The sequence below is a fragment of the Zootoca vivipara genome, chromosome 9, assembly GCF_963506605.1.
Source record: "Zootoca vivipara chromosome 9, rZooViv1.1, whole genome shotgun sequence".
In the NCBI taxonomy this organism is placed as follows: Eukaryota; Metazoa; Chordata; class Lepidosauria; order Squamata; family Lacertidae; genus Zootoca; species Zootoca vivipara.
The window spans coordinates 1,364,035-1,381,676 of NC_083284.1; the positions used below are offsets into that span (position 1 = coordinate 1,364,035).

General features: G+C 54.5%; 1 protein-coding gene across 1 annotated transcript in view; it reads left to right on the plus strand.

Annotated features, from left to right (window-relative positions):
- RAB11FIP5 (RAB11 family interacting protein 5) overlaps window positions 1-17,642 on the plus strand; it is a 56,497-nt gene that overhangs the window by 27,195 nt on the left and 11,660 nt on the right. The window contains exons 2-4 of the mRNA XM_035103746.2: window positions 1,226-1,668; window positions 3,354-4,095; window positions 14,106-16,127. Coding sequence (XP_034959637.2) covers window positions 1,226-1,668; window positions 3,354-4,095; window positions 14,106-16,127 — 3,207 coding nt within the window. The remainder of the gene's footprint in view (window positions 1-1,225; window positions 1,669-3,353; window positions 4,096-14,105; window positions 16,128-17,642) is intronic.

Here is a 17,642-nt window from a genome sequence, read left to right on the forward strand (position 1 = left end):
AGAGCAGAAAGGGGGGCTGCATTCTCACGAGAAATCTGAAATGGGAATTGGTCTCCACTAAGCGACAGCAGTCCAGTAATTCAGCAGGTCCAGTCGGGATAAAAGCAGCGGAAGAAAAATGACAAAATAATTGCAATAGAGGAACTTTTTGTAATGAATAAAGATGTAACGCAGGAGAAAAGGTTTGAGTAAAAACACGGTGGTGAGGGTAGGAAGTCAGCTTATGAAATGATGTAATTACTTGACTTGAAGGTTGTTGTGAAAATATTTGGAAATTTTAATAACAGTTACACACACACACACAGAGAGAGAGAGAGAGAGAGAGAGAAAGTTTTGTTTTGTTTTGTGCGTGTGTTGCAATTTTCATTGCTTGTTTGTGTTTACCACATTGCACTTTTAAAATCTTACCTTACAAAAGAATACTGCTTCTAATATGCTTTTAATATTGAGCTTTAAATTCTTGTGACCCGCCCTGCGACCTTGGGGTAAAGGGTGGGTAAGAAATCGAGTGATTCTTTTTATTTGGGTTCCCAGGGCTAGGCAGTCAGGTGGGTCTTTCTGCCTTTTGGAATGTGCTGCCACATGAACATTTATTTGTTCATTTCATCAAATCAATACCCTGCTTGGTTGTAAGAAAAACAACAACCTCAGTTTGCGAAAAAGAAAGAGAGATAAAACAATAATTTTAATCGAGAGGCATTGATAACGATTTGAGACTTTTAAAAAGCTAAAATAACCATAGACTAAAAGAAGGTGGAAACTTCCTAAACATCTTGGGTGGGCTTGACAAAAGAAGGGTGTTTGTAGCAAGCTCTGAAAAGAGGGACAGTGAAAGTTCTTGGTGTCAAGAGGCAGGGAGTTCCAGAGGGCGTGTTTACGCTCAGAGATTTGAGTTCTCAGTAGTGGCACCCGCCCTCCCACCAGATGTCAAAGAGAAAAACAACGACCAGACTTTTAGAGGACATCTAAAGGCAGCCCTGTTTAGGGAATCTTTTAATGTTTAATAAATTATTGTATTTTAAAACTTCTGTTGGAAGTCGCCCAGAGTGGCTGGGGAAACCCAGCCAGATGGGTGGGGTATAAATAATAAGTTGTTGTTGTTGTTGTTATTATGGACGGATCCTGGGGGGATAACCGGCGTCTGTGAGTACGGGATGGCAGACTAGGCGGGCCCCTGGCCTGCCACATTTCTCATGAGTTTCTTGCCCCTTCCCCCCTCCCGCAGGTGGTACAAACTCCAGTCCAAGCCTGGCAAGAAGGAGAAGGAGCGTGGGGAAATTCAGCTGAGCATCCAGTTCACTCGCCACAGCCTGACGGCCAGCATGTTTGACCTGTCCATCAAGGACAAGCCCCGGTCGCCCTTTGGGAAGCTGAAGGACAAGCTCCACGGCCGGCAGAAGTACGACCTGGAGTCGGCCTCGGCCATCGTCCCCAGCAGCAGCGGGGCCCTCGATGAGGACTTTGGCCTGGCAGGCAAGAAGGCCAAGGCCAAGGGCGGCTTCTTCTTCAAGAACAAGCTGCGCAAGTCCTCCCTCACCCAGTCCAACACCTCCCTGGGCTCCGACAGCACCCTCTCCTCGGCCGGCAGCCTAGTGGGCATCGGACCCTCCGAGGCGGGCATGGTGCCCTCGCCCAGCCGCCACAGCAGCTTCTCCACCGACCGCTCTGGTAAGAGGGAGGGGGGCTGGTGGGATATCTGGTCGAGGGCGATTCCTGCATTGCGGCGGGTTGGGATAGATGACCTTGGGGGGGAACCTCCCGATTCTGCAATTCTGCGATTAAGTAGAGCCTAGAAAGGTGCGGTACTTAGCTGAGAAAATACAGCTACAGTCGTACATCAAGTTGCAAATGGGATCTGTTCTGGAGGTCTGGCCGCATCCCGAGGAATTCACAACTGGAGGACTGCTTCTGCGCATGCGCACGCCACGGTTTAGCGCGTCTGCGCATGCGGCGAAACGTTCGGGTTTGCCGCGTTCACATCCCGAAGTTTACGTATCCAAAGGGATACGTAAATTAATTATTATTATAATAAAATACGTATCCAAAGGGATACGTAAGCGGAGGTACGACTGTACTTTAAAATCACATTTTAAATAAATAAATAAATAAATTGATATAGTGCCCTTCTTCTTCCAAAATCACGGGGCTGTTTACGACATAAAAACACAAAATGCATAATATAGTATTTAAAAAACAATAGTCCCAGCTCCCAGACATGTGAAGAAGGCCATAGATTGAATGGCAATGTTTTCACCTGGCACCTAAAGAGATTTAGTGTAGGCTCCAGGTGAGCCTCCCTGGGGAGAGCATCACCCAAGCAGAGAGCCACCACTGAAAAGGCCCTGTTCTTGTGTGGCCTCCCTCCAGACCACTCTGTGAGGAGGGACATGGAGAAAGGCCTTTGATGGTGATGGCAGGGCCAGGTCAGGTCATGTGGGGAGAGGCATATTTGAGAGAGAGCATAGAATCATAGAGTAGGAAGGTACCTCAAGGGTCATCCAGTCCAACCCCCGCAGCTTAAAAATCCAGGACAGAGGGCCACCCAACCTCTGCTTAAAAACTCCCAAGGAAGGAGAGCCCGCCACTCTCCGAGGAAGCCCTTTCCGCTGTTGAACAGCTCATACAATCCAAAAGTTCTTCCTCTTTAGTTGGAGGCTCCTTTATTGAGACTTAAATCTATGGGTTCCGGTCCTGCCCCCCAGAGCTTGCTCCTCCCGACAGCCCTTCAGGTATTTGAAGAGGGCTCTCATCTCTCCTCCTAGTCTTCCAGGCGAAGCATGTCCAAGTCCCTCAGCAGTTCCTCACAGGGCTTGATTTCCAGACCCTTGGTCATCTTGGAAGTAAACATGCAATGTGACTTTGTAGGGAGCGTAAGGAGAGCCTGGCCAGAGCTGGATCAGGCCACAGCTTCTGGGAATCACAGGTGGCAAGAGTCCTGCTTTGGTGCTTGCCCTTTGGGCATCGATTCGGCCAACGTGAGAACAGGAGGCTGGACTAGAAGGGCCACGGGCCTCATCCAGCAGGTTCCTGTGCTTCTGTGGCACTGGGCTCAGCCCCTGTGGGAATGAGAGGCTGGACGAAATGGGCCCCCTTTGGCCTGATCCTGCTGCTGAAGGGCTTTTTGTAGGTTCTTACCCGAATGCTCCATGAGGCCCCCTCCCAGACGTTGAACAGGGCCTGGAAGAGGGTCTCCTTAGGGGTTTTTTGGTCGGTGCCTCGAGCCTCCTTCCGGGATCTGTTGCAGCTCAAGAGCCGGGAAGGGGCAGCCCCAAAGGGGGTTGGGGGCCTTGTGCAATGCAGGCGGCTGGCCCCACCAATGACCCTTCCTTCCCCTCCTCTGTCTTCCTCTCCAGTCAGAGACTTCCTGCCCTCCCCGAAGCTGACCCACAAGAGGGCCTTCAGTGACGAAGCCTCCCAGTCGATACAGAGCCTGAAGCCGCAAAATGACCCCCTCTCCCGGTCCTCTCTCTGCATCAATGGGAGCCATATCTACTGCGAGGAGCCTACGCCAAAGCCTTCCTCCCTCTCCGCGGCGCCTGTCCCTCAGGGCATCGCCGCCAGCAAGCCCCATGAAGAGGCCTGTGGATCCGAGCCCCCGGCCGCCCCCGAGCCGGACCTGCCGCCGTGGTCCAGCGGCATCTTCCCGAAGGGGCCCCCCAAAGACCCTCCCCGTTTCATCCCCTCCCCTCCCATCCTGGCGGCCCAGGAGGAAGACAAGCTCTCGGTCAAGACCATCGCCCTCAACAAGCACCGCGTCAGGGCCAGGAGGGAGGAGGAGGAGGCGGCGGCAGCAGCGGCCGCGGCAGCCCTGCACGCCGAAAGCAAGCCCATCCAGATCGCCACGCCCATGGTCTTTTCCGGGGACGTCCGGAGGGTGAGACCCCAGCAGGAGGAGGACGAAGCGGAGGAGGAGGAGAAGAGGCTCTCCAAGACCGGCTTCTTCCGCCGGGGGAGCAGCAAAGAGGGCGGCGGGAAGAGCGGGGAGCCGTCCCCCCGGGTGGTGGTGGCGGCCGGAGAAGAGAGGGGCAGGAGCAGGAACAGCAGCAGCAGCTGGTTCAGCCTCCAGGATGCCAAGGAGGTGCCCCCAAAGCCCAGGTGAGAGGTGGGCCAGGGAGCGCAGCTTGTTTGTCCGTGTCGCTCTAGAACCAGGAGGTTGTGGGTGGGGGGAGAGCTTCTGTCCCGCCTCTGTTGTTGCCTGTGTCTGCCAGGGAGGAGGGTGGGGCTGGGAGGGGCAGGTCTGTGGCCCCGCTCTGTTTGCCGCTGCATCTTGGCCCTTTGTGCCGTGCCCGCTGGGTGCTGTGCGCTGTGCAGGGGGCGCAGAGCCTGTGGAAGGGGCCTCCAGCCCTCGTTCAGTGGGTCTGGGGAGGGGGAATTGGGGTGAGGAGGCTGTCCTGGCGCAGTTGGGCTTGTGGCTAAGAAAGGCTTTGCTGAAGCAGGTCTTGAAGAAGGCTCCGGAGAGAGGAGAAAGTAGCAGGCAGAGGGGGAGATGCTCCCCTAGGGGTGAACGGAGAGAAAGAAGGCCGGGATCCGCAGACGGCAGATCTCCCCAGGGAGGCTTTGCTGCTGGAGGGGCCCGTCGTGTGGAGTTGCAAGGGGGAAGTGGGGTATCTGGCTGCTTCTCTGCCAGACGCGCTCTTGCCCTCCTCCCTGCCAGGCTCAGATTCGCCAGCTTTCCTTTTTAGCAGGGCTGGAGGAGTTTGCAGAGTCGGAAGTGGAGCCAGCCGGCAACGGGGCCTTCCTCGGAAGCGGCTCTGCTTGGCTCAAAAACCTGGTTTTGAGCATGACATGAACACCGCCCTCCTTGTCACTTTCCACACCGCTCCTCTTAATTCATAAGTATTTTATAAAGCGTATACACCACTTGGTTGCAAAAAAACCAGCAATGACCTCTGTGTGGTTTGCAAAGAGAGTAAAATAAGGGGGGGGGAATAATAATTGGCAAAACTGGTGAATAACGACAATTTAAAACATTTGTTTATGAAATAAATCAGCAATGAGCTGAAAACCGATTAAGACCCGCGTCAACTTCCTAAACTTCTGGGGCGTTGCGTCGCTCCCTGTCCCACCGAGAGCAAGTGTGGTGGTGGTGGGGGGAGGCTTAGCCACCCTCTGAGCAGAAATCCAGCTTTGGTCCCCGGTTGCCCCTGGAAGGGCTCCTGCCCTCGAAGGTCGCAGATCTCTTTGGAGCCGTGGCAAAGGGTGTGCTTGTGTGGGGCGTCACTTGGCAGTACAGAAATCTGCTAGGGCAGGAGAGATGGCTCTGCTTGGGTGCTCTGGCTGACTTGCGCCTAGGGATGGGCCAGTGTGGGTTCCGGTTTCCGCCTGCAGGAATGGCGGACCTGTTTTCCATCTCTCTGACCTTCGTAAGGAATTTGGCGGTTGCTAGGGGAGTAAATGGCAACCCCCTACCCTCTCCGGGGGTTACGGAGAGGGGCCGCTGGCCCGCGATGCCCCCAGACCCACTCCGACTGTTTTTGGAGTGGGGGGAGCTTGGGCTGAGCACTTACGACGGCCAGGACTCCCGGACGCTAATCTGCATGGCGGGGATTTCCATGGTTAAAGAAGATAATTAGGCTTAAATCTATGGACATACTTCAGAAGGAGGGGAAGAAGCGCTGTTTACTGCTGAGAATTTTATGCTGCTGAGCGAGAGGAGTCAAAGAATGTACGGCATCTGGAAGAAGGATTGATGGGGACGGAGCGATAAGGGAAGCAAGTTTTTATTTTTTCTTCATATTGTTGCCTCGTATCTTCCCGGACGCGATGTCCTGGCTTGTTTGGAGTGAAAGAGAAGCAAAAGACTGTGTGAGTTGAACTTTATAGCTGTTGTTACTGAGCATATTTCTTAAAGATGTGAAGTTGCCGATGAGAAAAGCCCCCCCCTAGTCAGACGGAAGGAGTTCTGGACGCGTTCGGAGGATTTATGAGCTGTGACGCACTTTAAATTGGAGCAGCGACCTGAAGCTAAGTTCAGCTATAGGGCAAGGAGATCCATTAATTTACCAAGAGTTCATGGTTGGATGTTTGGGTCTCCTGCCTGAAAAAGCTGTAAATTCTATAAAGATAAATAAATCGTAAATCTTCATGGCTATGAGAGAAAATGAAAGTGATTTGAGCCTTTTAAGATGGCGCTGCTACTCCGTCGCAACAGGGAGCTCCACTAAGAAGATTTATGGGGAGGCTGGACTGATTAACTCACACAGGAGAAAGAACATCTGTGAAACTTCGTTTGACATTTATCTCAGCAGCTGGAACAATCGGATGAAAGTGGAAAACATCTAGGTGACTGTAAGGGGAAGATTTGGAATATTATGAGCTTGGAGGACGATTTGAACTTTAGAAATAAGACGGCAGTGGACAGTTGCGAGGAATTCCCAATTTCTTGAAGCATGGGAACCCAAAAATAAATTATTTAGATGATTTGGCATAACATTCGGTTTGATTGATATATATATGTGTATAATTTGAAATATTGAATGTGATATAATTGGTTTTAATTGGAAAATTAATAAAAATATTTTTTAAAAAAAAATAGGGATGGGCCAGTGTGGATCATGACCCCTGGGAATGGCGTGCCTGTCGGCCAGAGTGGCATCTCTGAGGATCTCAAGGCAAAGGGGAGCGAGGTCACGAAGAACAGATAGGGCAGGCGCTTTGGGGTGTAGCTGGTGGAACCTGTGGATACGTGAGATTTGGCGCTCTCTAGGTCCTGCGGCCTTGGGGGGCACCCCAGGGCACTCTGAGCCATTGGTCCCCAAGTGGGCGCTTGGCTCCGTGTTGCCATCGTCTTCTTGCCCGAGACTCGAGGCTCCTGTCTAGGTGATCAGATGTTGGCTGGGGTTTGGCTTTGAATGCTGCACTGCCCTCCAGTTGAAACTCGTTTGATGACCCCATCTTCTTTTGGGGGGTGGGGTTCAAGGCAGAAGTGTTTGGCCAAGTCCATGGTCCGCTTCCATGCAGCCTTGAGGACAAAGTCCTGTCCCCGGGTACGGAGAAGAGCAGGATCTTTTCCTGGTGCCAAATCTCAGGTTTTGTTTTGGGTGATGGCGGCGTCAGGTGAAGGCCCTCAGCCCCGCTGCCCTGCTTTGACGCTTTCCTTCTCTGTCCCGAGGCAGAGATCCTTCAGGTTGGCTGCATTGCGGGTGACCCTCTTGCTTTGCCCTTTCTTCCACTGCAGCCACCACATGGGGAAGTTGCTAAGCGGAGTCTTTCTTCTGCACTCCGATGCAGCTGTACCGAGCATGCTGGGGGAAACGGCCGAGCGCTGCCGCCCCACGGTGGCTCAGGCAGGGTGGCCGAACCTGTGCAGGCCCTGAGTTGTCACCTGCCCTAAATTTCTGGAGTGGGGCAGCATTTAAGTGGGTGGGGGGCGTGCCTAGCCCTTTCCCCCTGCAGCCTCTGCAATCGGTACAGCTGCACTGGAGTGCAGAAGGGGGTCTTTCTTTGTTTCTGGCAGTGGAGGGTGCCTTGCTCTCTCACCTTCTCCTTCAGTTGTGGGCCTGTGGACCCCTCGGGTTGTGTGTGTGTGTGTGTGTGTGTGTGTGTGTGTGTGTCGACGGTTTGAGAGCCACCCTCTCCTGGGCCGTAAGGTGCATTTCTGAGTATCCGCATCTCATGAAGAGCAGCCTGAAGGGCGCAGAGAGAAGAGAGAGGGAGAGAAGCTGCTCTTTGTCTCTGCTTAGGGCTCCGCCTTGGTGCCGCTTCTGCCGTCCTGTCCACCAGTGAGATCCAGGCCTGGGGGGCAGCTGGCCCCTTGGTCTCTCCCCAAGCCAAAAACTGTAGCGATGAAGCCGAGAGCGCTGGAGGTTATTTTTGGAGCATGTGTCGCTCTGGCGCATGATGAAATGCTGACTGGAGCATGTGACACGCAAATAGGGCTTGGCACACTCAGACTTTCGGCTGGCGTGGTTCCTTTGACGTTCCCCTCCCCCTTGGTGGGGTTGTGCCTTCTCCTGCAGAAGCAGAGGGGCTGTTGTGGCTCTTGGGATCCCCTTCAGCTGAGGATTGGGGGGCCCCTGGGGGATACACGGAGGTGCCCTTTCTTCTCCAGTGTTTGGCGACGCAAAGGAATCACAGTACTGTCGAGTTGGAAGGGACCCCTAAGGGCCATCCAGTCCAACCCCCAGCAATGCAGGAATCTCAACAAGAGCATCCATAACAGACGGCCTTCCAGCCTCTGCTTAAAAGCCTCCAAGGAAGGAGAGAGTCTGCAATCTCCCGAGACTGTTCCGCTGTCAAACAGCTCCTACCACCAGGAAGTTCTTCCTAATATTTAGTCAGAATCCCCTTTATCAAGAACAAGAGTGAATCTTGGTGGCCCACTAAAGACCAGCAGATGCAAAAAGCATATGCTGTACTTTATTTCTTATTATATACCGCTATGTCATTTAAAAAATAGATCAAAGTTGTTTGCAGCAATAGAACATAAAGCTGCACAATAAAAACTAGATAAAAAAGTTAAAAGCAGGTTAGTCTACGGTTAGTCACCGTAGAAGGATGTGTTCTTAATAGTGAGCATAGGCCCTGAACCAGTTGCTTATTTATAGGGGTCAATGGAAGTTAGAATCATAGAATCCTAGAGTTGGAAGAGACCACAAGGGCCATCCAGTCCAACCCCCTGCCGAGCAGGAAACTCCATCAAAGCATTCTTGACATATGCCTGCCAAGCCTCTGCTTAAAGACCTCCAAAGAAGGAGACTCCACCACACTCCTTGGGAGCAAATTCCACTGTCGAACAGCTCTTACTGTCAGGAAGTTCTTCCTAATGTTGAGGAAGTTAGTTCTGTGTGCTCTGAAAACTACACGCAGATGCTTGGCTTAATTCCGTTTTCCCTGTGTGCCCACCTTGTGGAGGCAGAATTTGCACGCAGGCTAAAGGACAGCCACCCAGAGCTCTCTTGCTTGGGATTCAAGGAAGGGGCCCGAAAAAGCCTGCAAACAACAACAACAACAACAACAACAACAACAACAGCAGCAGCAGCACTATTATTTATACCCTACCCATCTGGCTGGGTTTTTCCGAGCCACTCTGTGCTTACAGCACATAAAAAATTGTAAAACATACAGTATTAGACATTAGACATTTCCCAATAGAGGGTTGCCTTCAGATGTCTTCTAAAAGTCAGGTTGTTGTTTATTTCCTTGACATCTGATGGGAGGGAGTTCCTCGCTTCTATCCCATTGAGAGTGAAAAGTTTGATGCTGCCCTTGGTCAGAAGCAGTGCCTCCCGGTTGCGTCCCAGATTTTGGTGCCAGCTCATGTTACCCCTGCAGTGGTGGCAGAGGAGGCGAAAAGGCTGCTGTAGCAGAAACACAGGCCTGGTCTTGTGACTGCGATGCTGCGACGCTGCCTGGTAAATGTCCCGTGAGAAGCAGCCTTATAAATTTTGCAAATAATAACTAAAATCAGACGGCGCGAGTTCATTGCAATGGTACCCCACCCTGCTGCTGTCCACAGGCCGAGGGGAGAGAGGGGTCATCTCTGTGCAAGACAAACCTGCTCACGTAAAAGAGGGTTTTCATTACGCAACCGAAGAAAAAGCTGGTGCAATTCTAGGCTGCATCCACAAGTCCAGTGTCGCACTCTCTTCTGCCTTGGTCAGAGCCAGCCTGGAGTCCCGTGTCCAGTTCTGGGCGCCACAATTTAAGAAGGGTGTCGACAAGCTGGAAGGTGTGCAGAGGAGGAAGACCAAGATGATCAAGGCTCTGGAAGCCAAGCCTGATGAGGAATGGTTGAAGGAGCTGGGTATATTTAGCCTGGGAAAGGGGAGACTGAGAGCCATCTTTAAGTAGCTCAAGGGCTGTCATATGGAAGAGGGAGAAAGCTTGTTTTCTCCGATTCTGGAGGGTAGGACTCGAACCCATGGCTTGAAGTTACAAGAAAGTCGATTCCGACTCAACATCAGGAAGACTTTCTGACAGTAAGAGCTCTTTGACAGCGCCCCCCCCCCATTGGATGTCAAGGAAATAAACAACTACAGTATCCGACTTTTAGAAGACATCTGAAGGCAGCCTTGTTTAGGGAAGTTTTTAATGTTTGAAGTTTTTTTTCTGTTTTTAATGCTCTGTTGAAAGCTGCCCAGAGTGGCAGGGGAAACCCAGCCAGATGGGCAGGGTAGAAAAGAAATAATAATAATAATAATAATAATAATAATAATCCGACAGTGGAGCGGTCTCCCTCAAAAGGTGGTGGTCTCTCCTTCCTTGGAGGTTTTTAGGCAGAGTTTGTATGGCCATCTGCCTTGGATGTCTCAGTTGAGATTCCTGCATTGCAGGGGGTTGGACTAGATGACCCTCAGGAATCCCTTCCAAGTCTACAATCCACAGTGCTATGAAAATATTTTGACTCTCCGTGACCATGAAGGTCCTGTGAAGTGGTCCCTCTTGAACAGCCATCTCTTTGTGATCATCTCTTTGTGATCTGCCGTGCCATCGCGCAGAATGTCCTCTCACCAAGGTGTAGCCACAATCCGTATCTGGGGTTAGCAAAGGGGGTGTCTGATCAGATAGATTTCCACAGCCACTCTGAGCAGCTCCCAACAGAATATTAAAAACGCGATAAAGCACCCAAGATTAGAAACTCTCCTAAAGAGGGCTGCCTTCAGGTGTCTTCTAAAAGTCTTGTGTGGACGCCAAGGAGATAGGACTGAGAGGAGACAGGAGAGCCACCTTCAAATACATGGAAGAGGGAGGTAGCTTGTTTTCATAGAATCATAGAATCGTAGAGTTGGAAGAGACCACAAGGGCCATCCAGTCCAACCCCCTGCCAAGCAGGAAACACCATCAAAGCATTCCTGACAGATGGCTGTCAAGCCTCTGCTTAAAGACCTCCAAAGAAGGAGACTCCACCACACTCCTTGGTAGCAAATTCCACTGCCGAACAGCTCTTACTGTCAGGAAGTTCTTCCTAATGTTTAGGTGGAATCTTCTTTCCTGTAGTTTGAATCCATTGCTCCGTGTCCGCTTCTCTGGAGCAGCAGAAAACTGCTGCATCACATTGCTGACTCATGTTAAGTTTGTGGTCTACCAAGACTCCAAGATCCTTTTCACATGTACTGCTCTCAAGCCAGGTGTCCCCCATCCTGTATTTGTGCCTTTCATTTTTTTTTTTTGCCCAAGTGTAGTACCTTAAATTTCTCCTTGTTAAAATTCATCTTGTTTGCTTTGGCCCAGTTGTCTAATCTGTTAAGGTCATTTTGAAATGTGATCCTGTCCTCTGGGGTATTAGCCACCCCTCCCAATTTGGTGTCGGATCCCTTCTCACTCTCTGATTCTACGATTGTGGCCCAATTCTGCCTCAATTGGGCGTTTCCAAGTGTGTCTTTGGAGCGTGGCCCGCTGTTCTGGAGCAACAGAGCCGTGTTAGAATTTGGGGACAGCAGGCAGAGTTTGGGGGAGAGGTTTAAAGCAGCCGGACGTGGGGCAGAGCAGGTGGGGCAGCCATTCAGAGGAATCTCAGGTTGTTTTCAAGGATGAGAAGGAGGAGATGGAACTCCCTCTGCTTTTCCCTGCCAAAGATGCCTGGAATGTTTCCTCTCCTGCCTGCCTGGGCTGACCAGGTATGCCTGGAATGTAGCTCTGACTGGCCTCATCTTGGGCTGCTGGGCCCTGCGGGTGCCAGACCCAGAAGGCAAAGTCAGCCGGACACCTGGGTTCCTTTGTTCCCTGGGCAATGCCCTGTGGATGTGCATTGATGCCCTTTGAGGGAGGCAGCGGCACTGAGCAGAGAGAAGAGAGCCTGTGGGTTCTCCTGGCCATGGGGAAGGGGCCACGTGAGTTCAAGGGGTCCCCATTGAGAGAGGCCACTGTGCCTGGACCAAGGGACCCCCTCCACTGAAGAGTAAGGCCTGTTCACATTTGGGTGGCTCTCGTGAGAGGTCCCCGCGGAGGCAGGGCTAATCCTAGATTAGTAAAGGTAAAGGGACCCTTGACCATTAGGTCCAGTCGTGACCGACTCTGGGGTTGCGCGCTCATCTCGCATTATTGGCCGAGGGAGCTGGCGTATAGCTTCCAGGTCATGTGGCCAGCATGACAGAGCCGCTTCTGGCAAACCAGAGCAGCACATGGAAACGCCGTTTACCTTCCCGCTGTAGCGGTTCCTATTTATCTACTTGCACTTTGACATGCTTTCGAACTGCTAGGTTGGCAGGAGCTGGGACCGAGCAACGGGAGCTCACCCCGTCACAGGGATTTGAACCGCCGACCTTCTGATCAGCAAGCCCTAGGCTCAGTGGTTTAACCACAGCGCCACCTGGGTCCCTAATCCTAGATTAGAACTTATCATAGAATTGTAGAGTTGAAAGGGGCCCCGGCGGTCATCTAGTTCAACCCTCCGCAATGCAGGAACCCTGGATTCGAACCCATGACCTTAAGATGAAGAGTCTCATGCTCTACCAACTGAGCCCTCCAGCTGCCGCCTGCCTGCCTCCAACCCTTTATTTATTCATTTTTATAGAGTGGTAGAGTTGAGGGGACCCCAAGGGGCATCCAGTCCAACCCCTGCAATGCAGGAATCTCATCTAAATCACCCCTGGCAGATGGCCATCCAACCTCTGCTTGGAAAACCTCCAAGGAAGGAGAGCCCTCTTCCTCCCGAGAAGCTTGCGTTCGTACTTTGCCTCCCCCCCATTCATTTAAATCCCCACAACAACCCTGTGAGGTAGGCCGGGCTGAGAGGCCCTAACAGGCTCATGGACTGGTTTCTCCCAGACCCCAGATGCCCCTGAAGCTCTCCTTCAGCCCCTTGGAGAAAAAGGGGGGAGCAAGAAAGGGGTGAATAGCCCTGGATTGCTGCACTTCTGCAGGGAGCTGCTTACCAAGCGGCATTTGCTCTGTGCTAGGGCTGCCATCTCCCTCTAGCGTCAGGCAGCCGAAGCGCAGCAGCCGCGGTGGCTTTGTGGAAGAGGCCGAGGAACCAGCTTGGGGGGAGAAGGGGAGAGGCCTGTGGAGAGCCCCCCCCCCAAAATCTCCCTGGCTCCCCGTTCCTTGCTTGGGCACCCCCTTCTGTGCCTGAAGGAGGGGGCTAGAGAATGGGGGTGCTCAACTCCCAGGGTGAAGGCCTGGAGGGGGCCTGAGAGTGAGTCCAGCCCCTTGGCTGAAGGTCTGGGGGTCTGGCCTGCGCCTCAGTGGGGACCCCCTGCTGCAAGCTTCCCCGTCACCCATCATGCCCCCCCCCAAGTCTGCAGGTGTCTTTGGGTGCCACTGGCGACAGCTGCATGAGCTGTGCCCTACATGCAAAACACAGTTAGTCCGGCAGGCAGGCTTTTCTTCTGTGCAAACTTGGGGAAAGGAGCTTCCTTCTAGACTGGGGCCCGTGTCAGGGCGTGCCGCTTGGCGGTCCTCATTCCCGTTTCTGGCCCTCCTGGGGCTCTGCTGCTGGAGTCCCGTTCTGGCCCTCCCCCCGACTGGGATAGATGGAGGGAGGGGCAGGAGTGGAACTGGGGGGGCTCTCTGCGGAGCGCACCCCAAGATCGGGAGCGGGGTTGTGAGTTGGGGTGGCTCCCTGGAGAGAGGGACCCGCAAGAGAAGAGGTGGCTGATTCCTTGGTTTTTGCCAGAGGTGTTTCTCTCCTTTGACAGTCCCAAATGAATGTCAAGTGTCTGCAGTGCACCGTACGGCATGGGGGGGGGCACGTGCATTCAGTTGGGGGGGGGGGTCAGCCTGTGCCACCCCCATTTATTTCCCCTGCCTCTCTGCTTGTTCCCTCCACGCTTTGGTTTCATTTTTGTGCCATCCTCCTTGCCCTGCTTCAGCAAAGCCTCGTTCTCCCCCCAGAATGTGCCCTGGCGTTTTCTGCTGCATCTCTCTCTGTGTGTGTGTGTGTGTTTGGGTGAATCCAGATTACCCCATGGACCATTAACTAGGGTGGGGGGGGGAATCTACTCTGTCTCTCTCCACAGCCTGAAAGTGCCTGCTAAGGTATAGACACCCCTCAAGCTCTGAGACGGCTCCTCCTGCCCTGCCCTTGCCCCCAGCCCCATTGGCTGGTTCTGCCCCATTGCAGCCCCCCCCTCCCCGCCCCTGCAGAGACAGCCGCCCTTCCTGTGAGGACCTGATCCTGGCTGACCAGATACTAAACCTGCTTCCCCTGCTCGCTTTCTCTCTAGTTCCCCGGACCACCCTTGTCTCTCTGAGGATCAGGACCCCCCTCCCTTCGCCACAGCGGGAGACTTGCCGCCCGAGGCCCAGAGCGCCAGGACCCCCGAGGCGCCACCCCCGTCTCCGCCGGCCTCTGCCAGGGCCCCCCCGGAGTGGGACGACAGCTTTGACGCCTTCGCCACCAGTAGACTCCGGCCGGAAGCTCTGAGGGAGCCTCTGCCTGCAGGGGAGGGGCTGGAAGGTGTTTCGCACCCGGAGGCCCGCCTAGCCGGGAGACAGGGGGAGCCTGGCCCAGGGAGCCCCCATCTGCTGAGCTGCCCCCCTGAGCAGGCGCTGGGAGGAGCAAGAAGAGAGAGCTTGGGGGGCCAAGCCTTGGGCCAGCCCTCTGAGAGCGAGGAAGGCCCCACTTCGGGAAATGACGCACCGGCAGAGCAGGCCCCGGAGGACAGCGGGAGCCCCTGCCCCACCTCGGATGATGTCTTCTTGGAGGAGAGGCCCCCTCCGCCTCAGAGCGCAACCACCGGAAGCCCCCTGTGCGGAAGTGGCCGGGCCCCCCAAGCTGAAAGTGGGGAGGCCTCTGCGGCCGACACGCCTCGCTGGGACGCCGTGGGGCGAGAGGAAGCGGCCCTCTGCTTGGCACCGGACGAGGCGCCTGATGCCAGCCTGAATATAGAGGAGGCCAGAGAGATGCCAGGCTGGGTGGCTCAGGGGCAGGCCGAGGGACCCCCTCGGAAGCCCCCAAGGAGGTTTGTGCCCCTCAGCCTAGAGGAGGAGGCCGGCCAGCCCGCCTGGGGCATCCAGGAGAGGCGGCAAGATGGGGCAGCTGTGCCCGAGAAGCTGGAAGTGCCCGCAGAGGGAGGCCCCCCCATGGACGAAGGGAGGCCTCTCCCAGTGGCCGCCTCCTCCTCCTCCCTGGCGCCACTGGTGATAATGGGAGCAGGTGGCGTCTGTGCCACGGGGGGCCTTGGGCTGGCAGGCGACGGCGCCGAACCTGCGGAAGATAATGAGCTGAGGGGCCGAGGCCTCCCTTCGGCGGGGACCCCGGGGGCCGAGCAGTTCGAAACTTGCCCTACAGATCTCTCCTTGGGCGCATCAGGCCTGTCTGACTCCTCGGTGTGGCAGGCAGGGGCTCCCTGGCCGCAGGGGCTCTCGGAGCTGGGGTCGCTGCAGACAGCCAAGGAGCTCCCCGCACGCAAAGAGGCGGGGGACGGGACCCCCCAGGACCCACGGCCCAGCCCATCGGTGCTATTCTGGACGGCCGTGGAGGAGGAGCAGCCGCCATCGCAGGACTCGTGGCCCGAAGGACGAGGGCGAGGTCTTGGGGGGCCGGAGGAAGATTTGCCGCCAGGAGAAAGAGGGGCTCTCTCCTTCCCCGAGGGGGACCCTGCACGAAGCCCCCTCAGCCAGAGCCTGCCTGCCACCTCGCCCCCTTTCCCCACAGTCTTAGCAGGCGGGCAGCTCAGGCAGGCTCGGGCGGGCAGCTCGCTGAGCGAGTCGGAGCTGTCGTCCAGCTGGTCAGACGACCGGGTGGTGGACTTCAAGAAGGCTGACTTTTGGCAGGCGGGCAGGGAGGAGCCTCGGGGCAGCTGGACGGACACCGCCCTGGCCCCGGGCAACCCCTTTGCCCCCTGGGCTGGGCCACCGCAGCCCCCTTCCCCGCAGAACAACCCCTTTGTGGAGAGGCCTTCCGACCCGGCATCCTCGGAGGCGGCTGTCCTGCCCATTTCCTGGGTCAAGGGTCTGGGCGGCCCGGAGGCTGCCCCTCGCGGCTTCTTCCTTGCCCACCCCTCCGAGGACCAACCCGCCGCTGCCCCCTTGACTTTCTCCACGCCTTCGCTGGAGGGGGCTGCCCACCCCAGCGACTTCCTCTTCCCTTCTCCCGTCCTGCACCCTGACCTGGCCAAGGGCTCCGCTGTGGCGGCCCCCACCCTTGCTCTCCCGCGGCCCAGATCCGCCTCGGTGGCCTCTTCATTTTCGCCCGTGGAGGCGCCACAGCCAGAAGAGGCGCCTCCTCTCCCGTGGACGGCCAGGTGAGCTGGGCAAGGGGTGTGTGTGTGTGTGTGTGTGTGTGTGTGTGTGTGTGTGTGTACGCACCAGGTGACCCCCCCCCAAGCCCTGGGTTGGCCCTCCCTCTGCCCATGGGAATGCTCATGGGACCCTTCCCCACAGCACAATCCTACTCCTTGCCCCCCCAAAATCTGCATGGCATCTTTTCATGCCCCCTCCATGGCTTTTTATCTTTGATTTACCCTTTTCCTCCTCTTTTAACGGCTGTGACTACCGGTAAATCCCTCTCTTCTCTCCTAGCTCCACGGAAGGGATGCCCCTTAGAGCAGCAGCAGCTCCTGCAGCATGCTGGAAGCGAAGGGTCGGTGAGGTGGGGCAGTCGCCCCAATTCTACCACTTGGCCTTGGCAGGGGAAATGTGGGGGGAGGGGGGTACGTTCCTACTCCGTACCCCCCACCCTCCCACCCCAGAGTGGTACGATCTCCTCCCATGGTTTTATTCACTGTGGAAGCAAAATTTGCATACCACTTAATCAAAGAATCATAGAGCTGGGAGGGGACCCTGAGGATCATCTAGTCCAACCCGCGCAATGCAGGAATGCAAAGCTGCCCCATCCGGGGATCGAACCCACAATCTTGGCATTATCAGCACCACGCTCTATCCAACTCATATATTCACACCCAAACTGTCATAAGGTTTATATAGCAGATCTTTAAATGTGAACTCACTTGCTGGCCATGATGGTTTCCAATGGTTCTGTTCCATCTATCAGCTTTGTCTCAAAGGGCGGAGGATATGTGCAGGAACCAGGAAAGAATCTATTTTTTTTTTTATGCTCCTCTGCAGCAGCATTTCTTGTAAAAATGGTCAGGGCACAAGATTTCCCCAAAATGCAGGCACATGTTATTATTATTATTGCTAACTGTATTAATTGCATTTATTAGTTTCTTTTTTCACAAGAAGTGATCCAAAGCGTCTTACAAAATGATGCATACATTAAAAGAGCATTGTGACTTGGAGTAATCTCCTTTTCTCTTTTGGAGCAGCGATTCCCTTCACCTCTTCACATGACATGCCCTCCCTTAACACATTCCAAAATAACAGTTTGATTTTTGAAGGCCTTCCTGGACATGGGAAAACTTGGATCTCTGCAGATCGGCCTCAGAGGGAAAAGGCTTGTTGTGATAAAAATGGATGGGGCCCCCTGCACCCATTGCCAGCCAGTCTGGTAGTTAGCAGCGATTGCGTCATGAGAGATGCCCGTGGTCTCCATAGCACAGAGAAACGTCTGCCAGTTTTTGGCGGGCCTCTAGGTATGCCCCTATCCAGACAGGGAGGGACAGCTTGGCTTCAGTGCTATAGTAACCTCTAGGTTAGAGGACTGCTGCGTTCTATACGTGGGGCTGCCTTTGTAGGTTGTTCAGAAAATGCAGAATGCTGCAGTCAAATTGCTGGCAGGGGTGTGTGCGTGTGTGTGTGTGTGTTGGTGGTCTGACCTCGTAAAGCTTGCCTTAAGTCAGCTGAGCTCAGTTCATTTC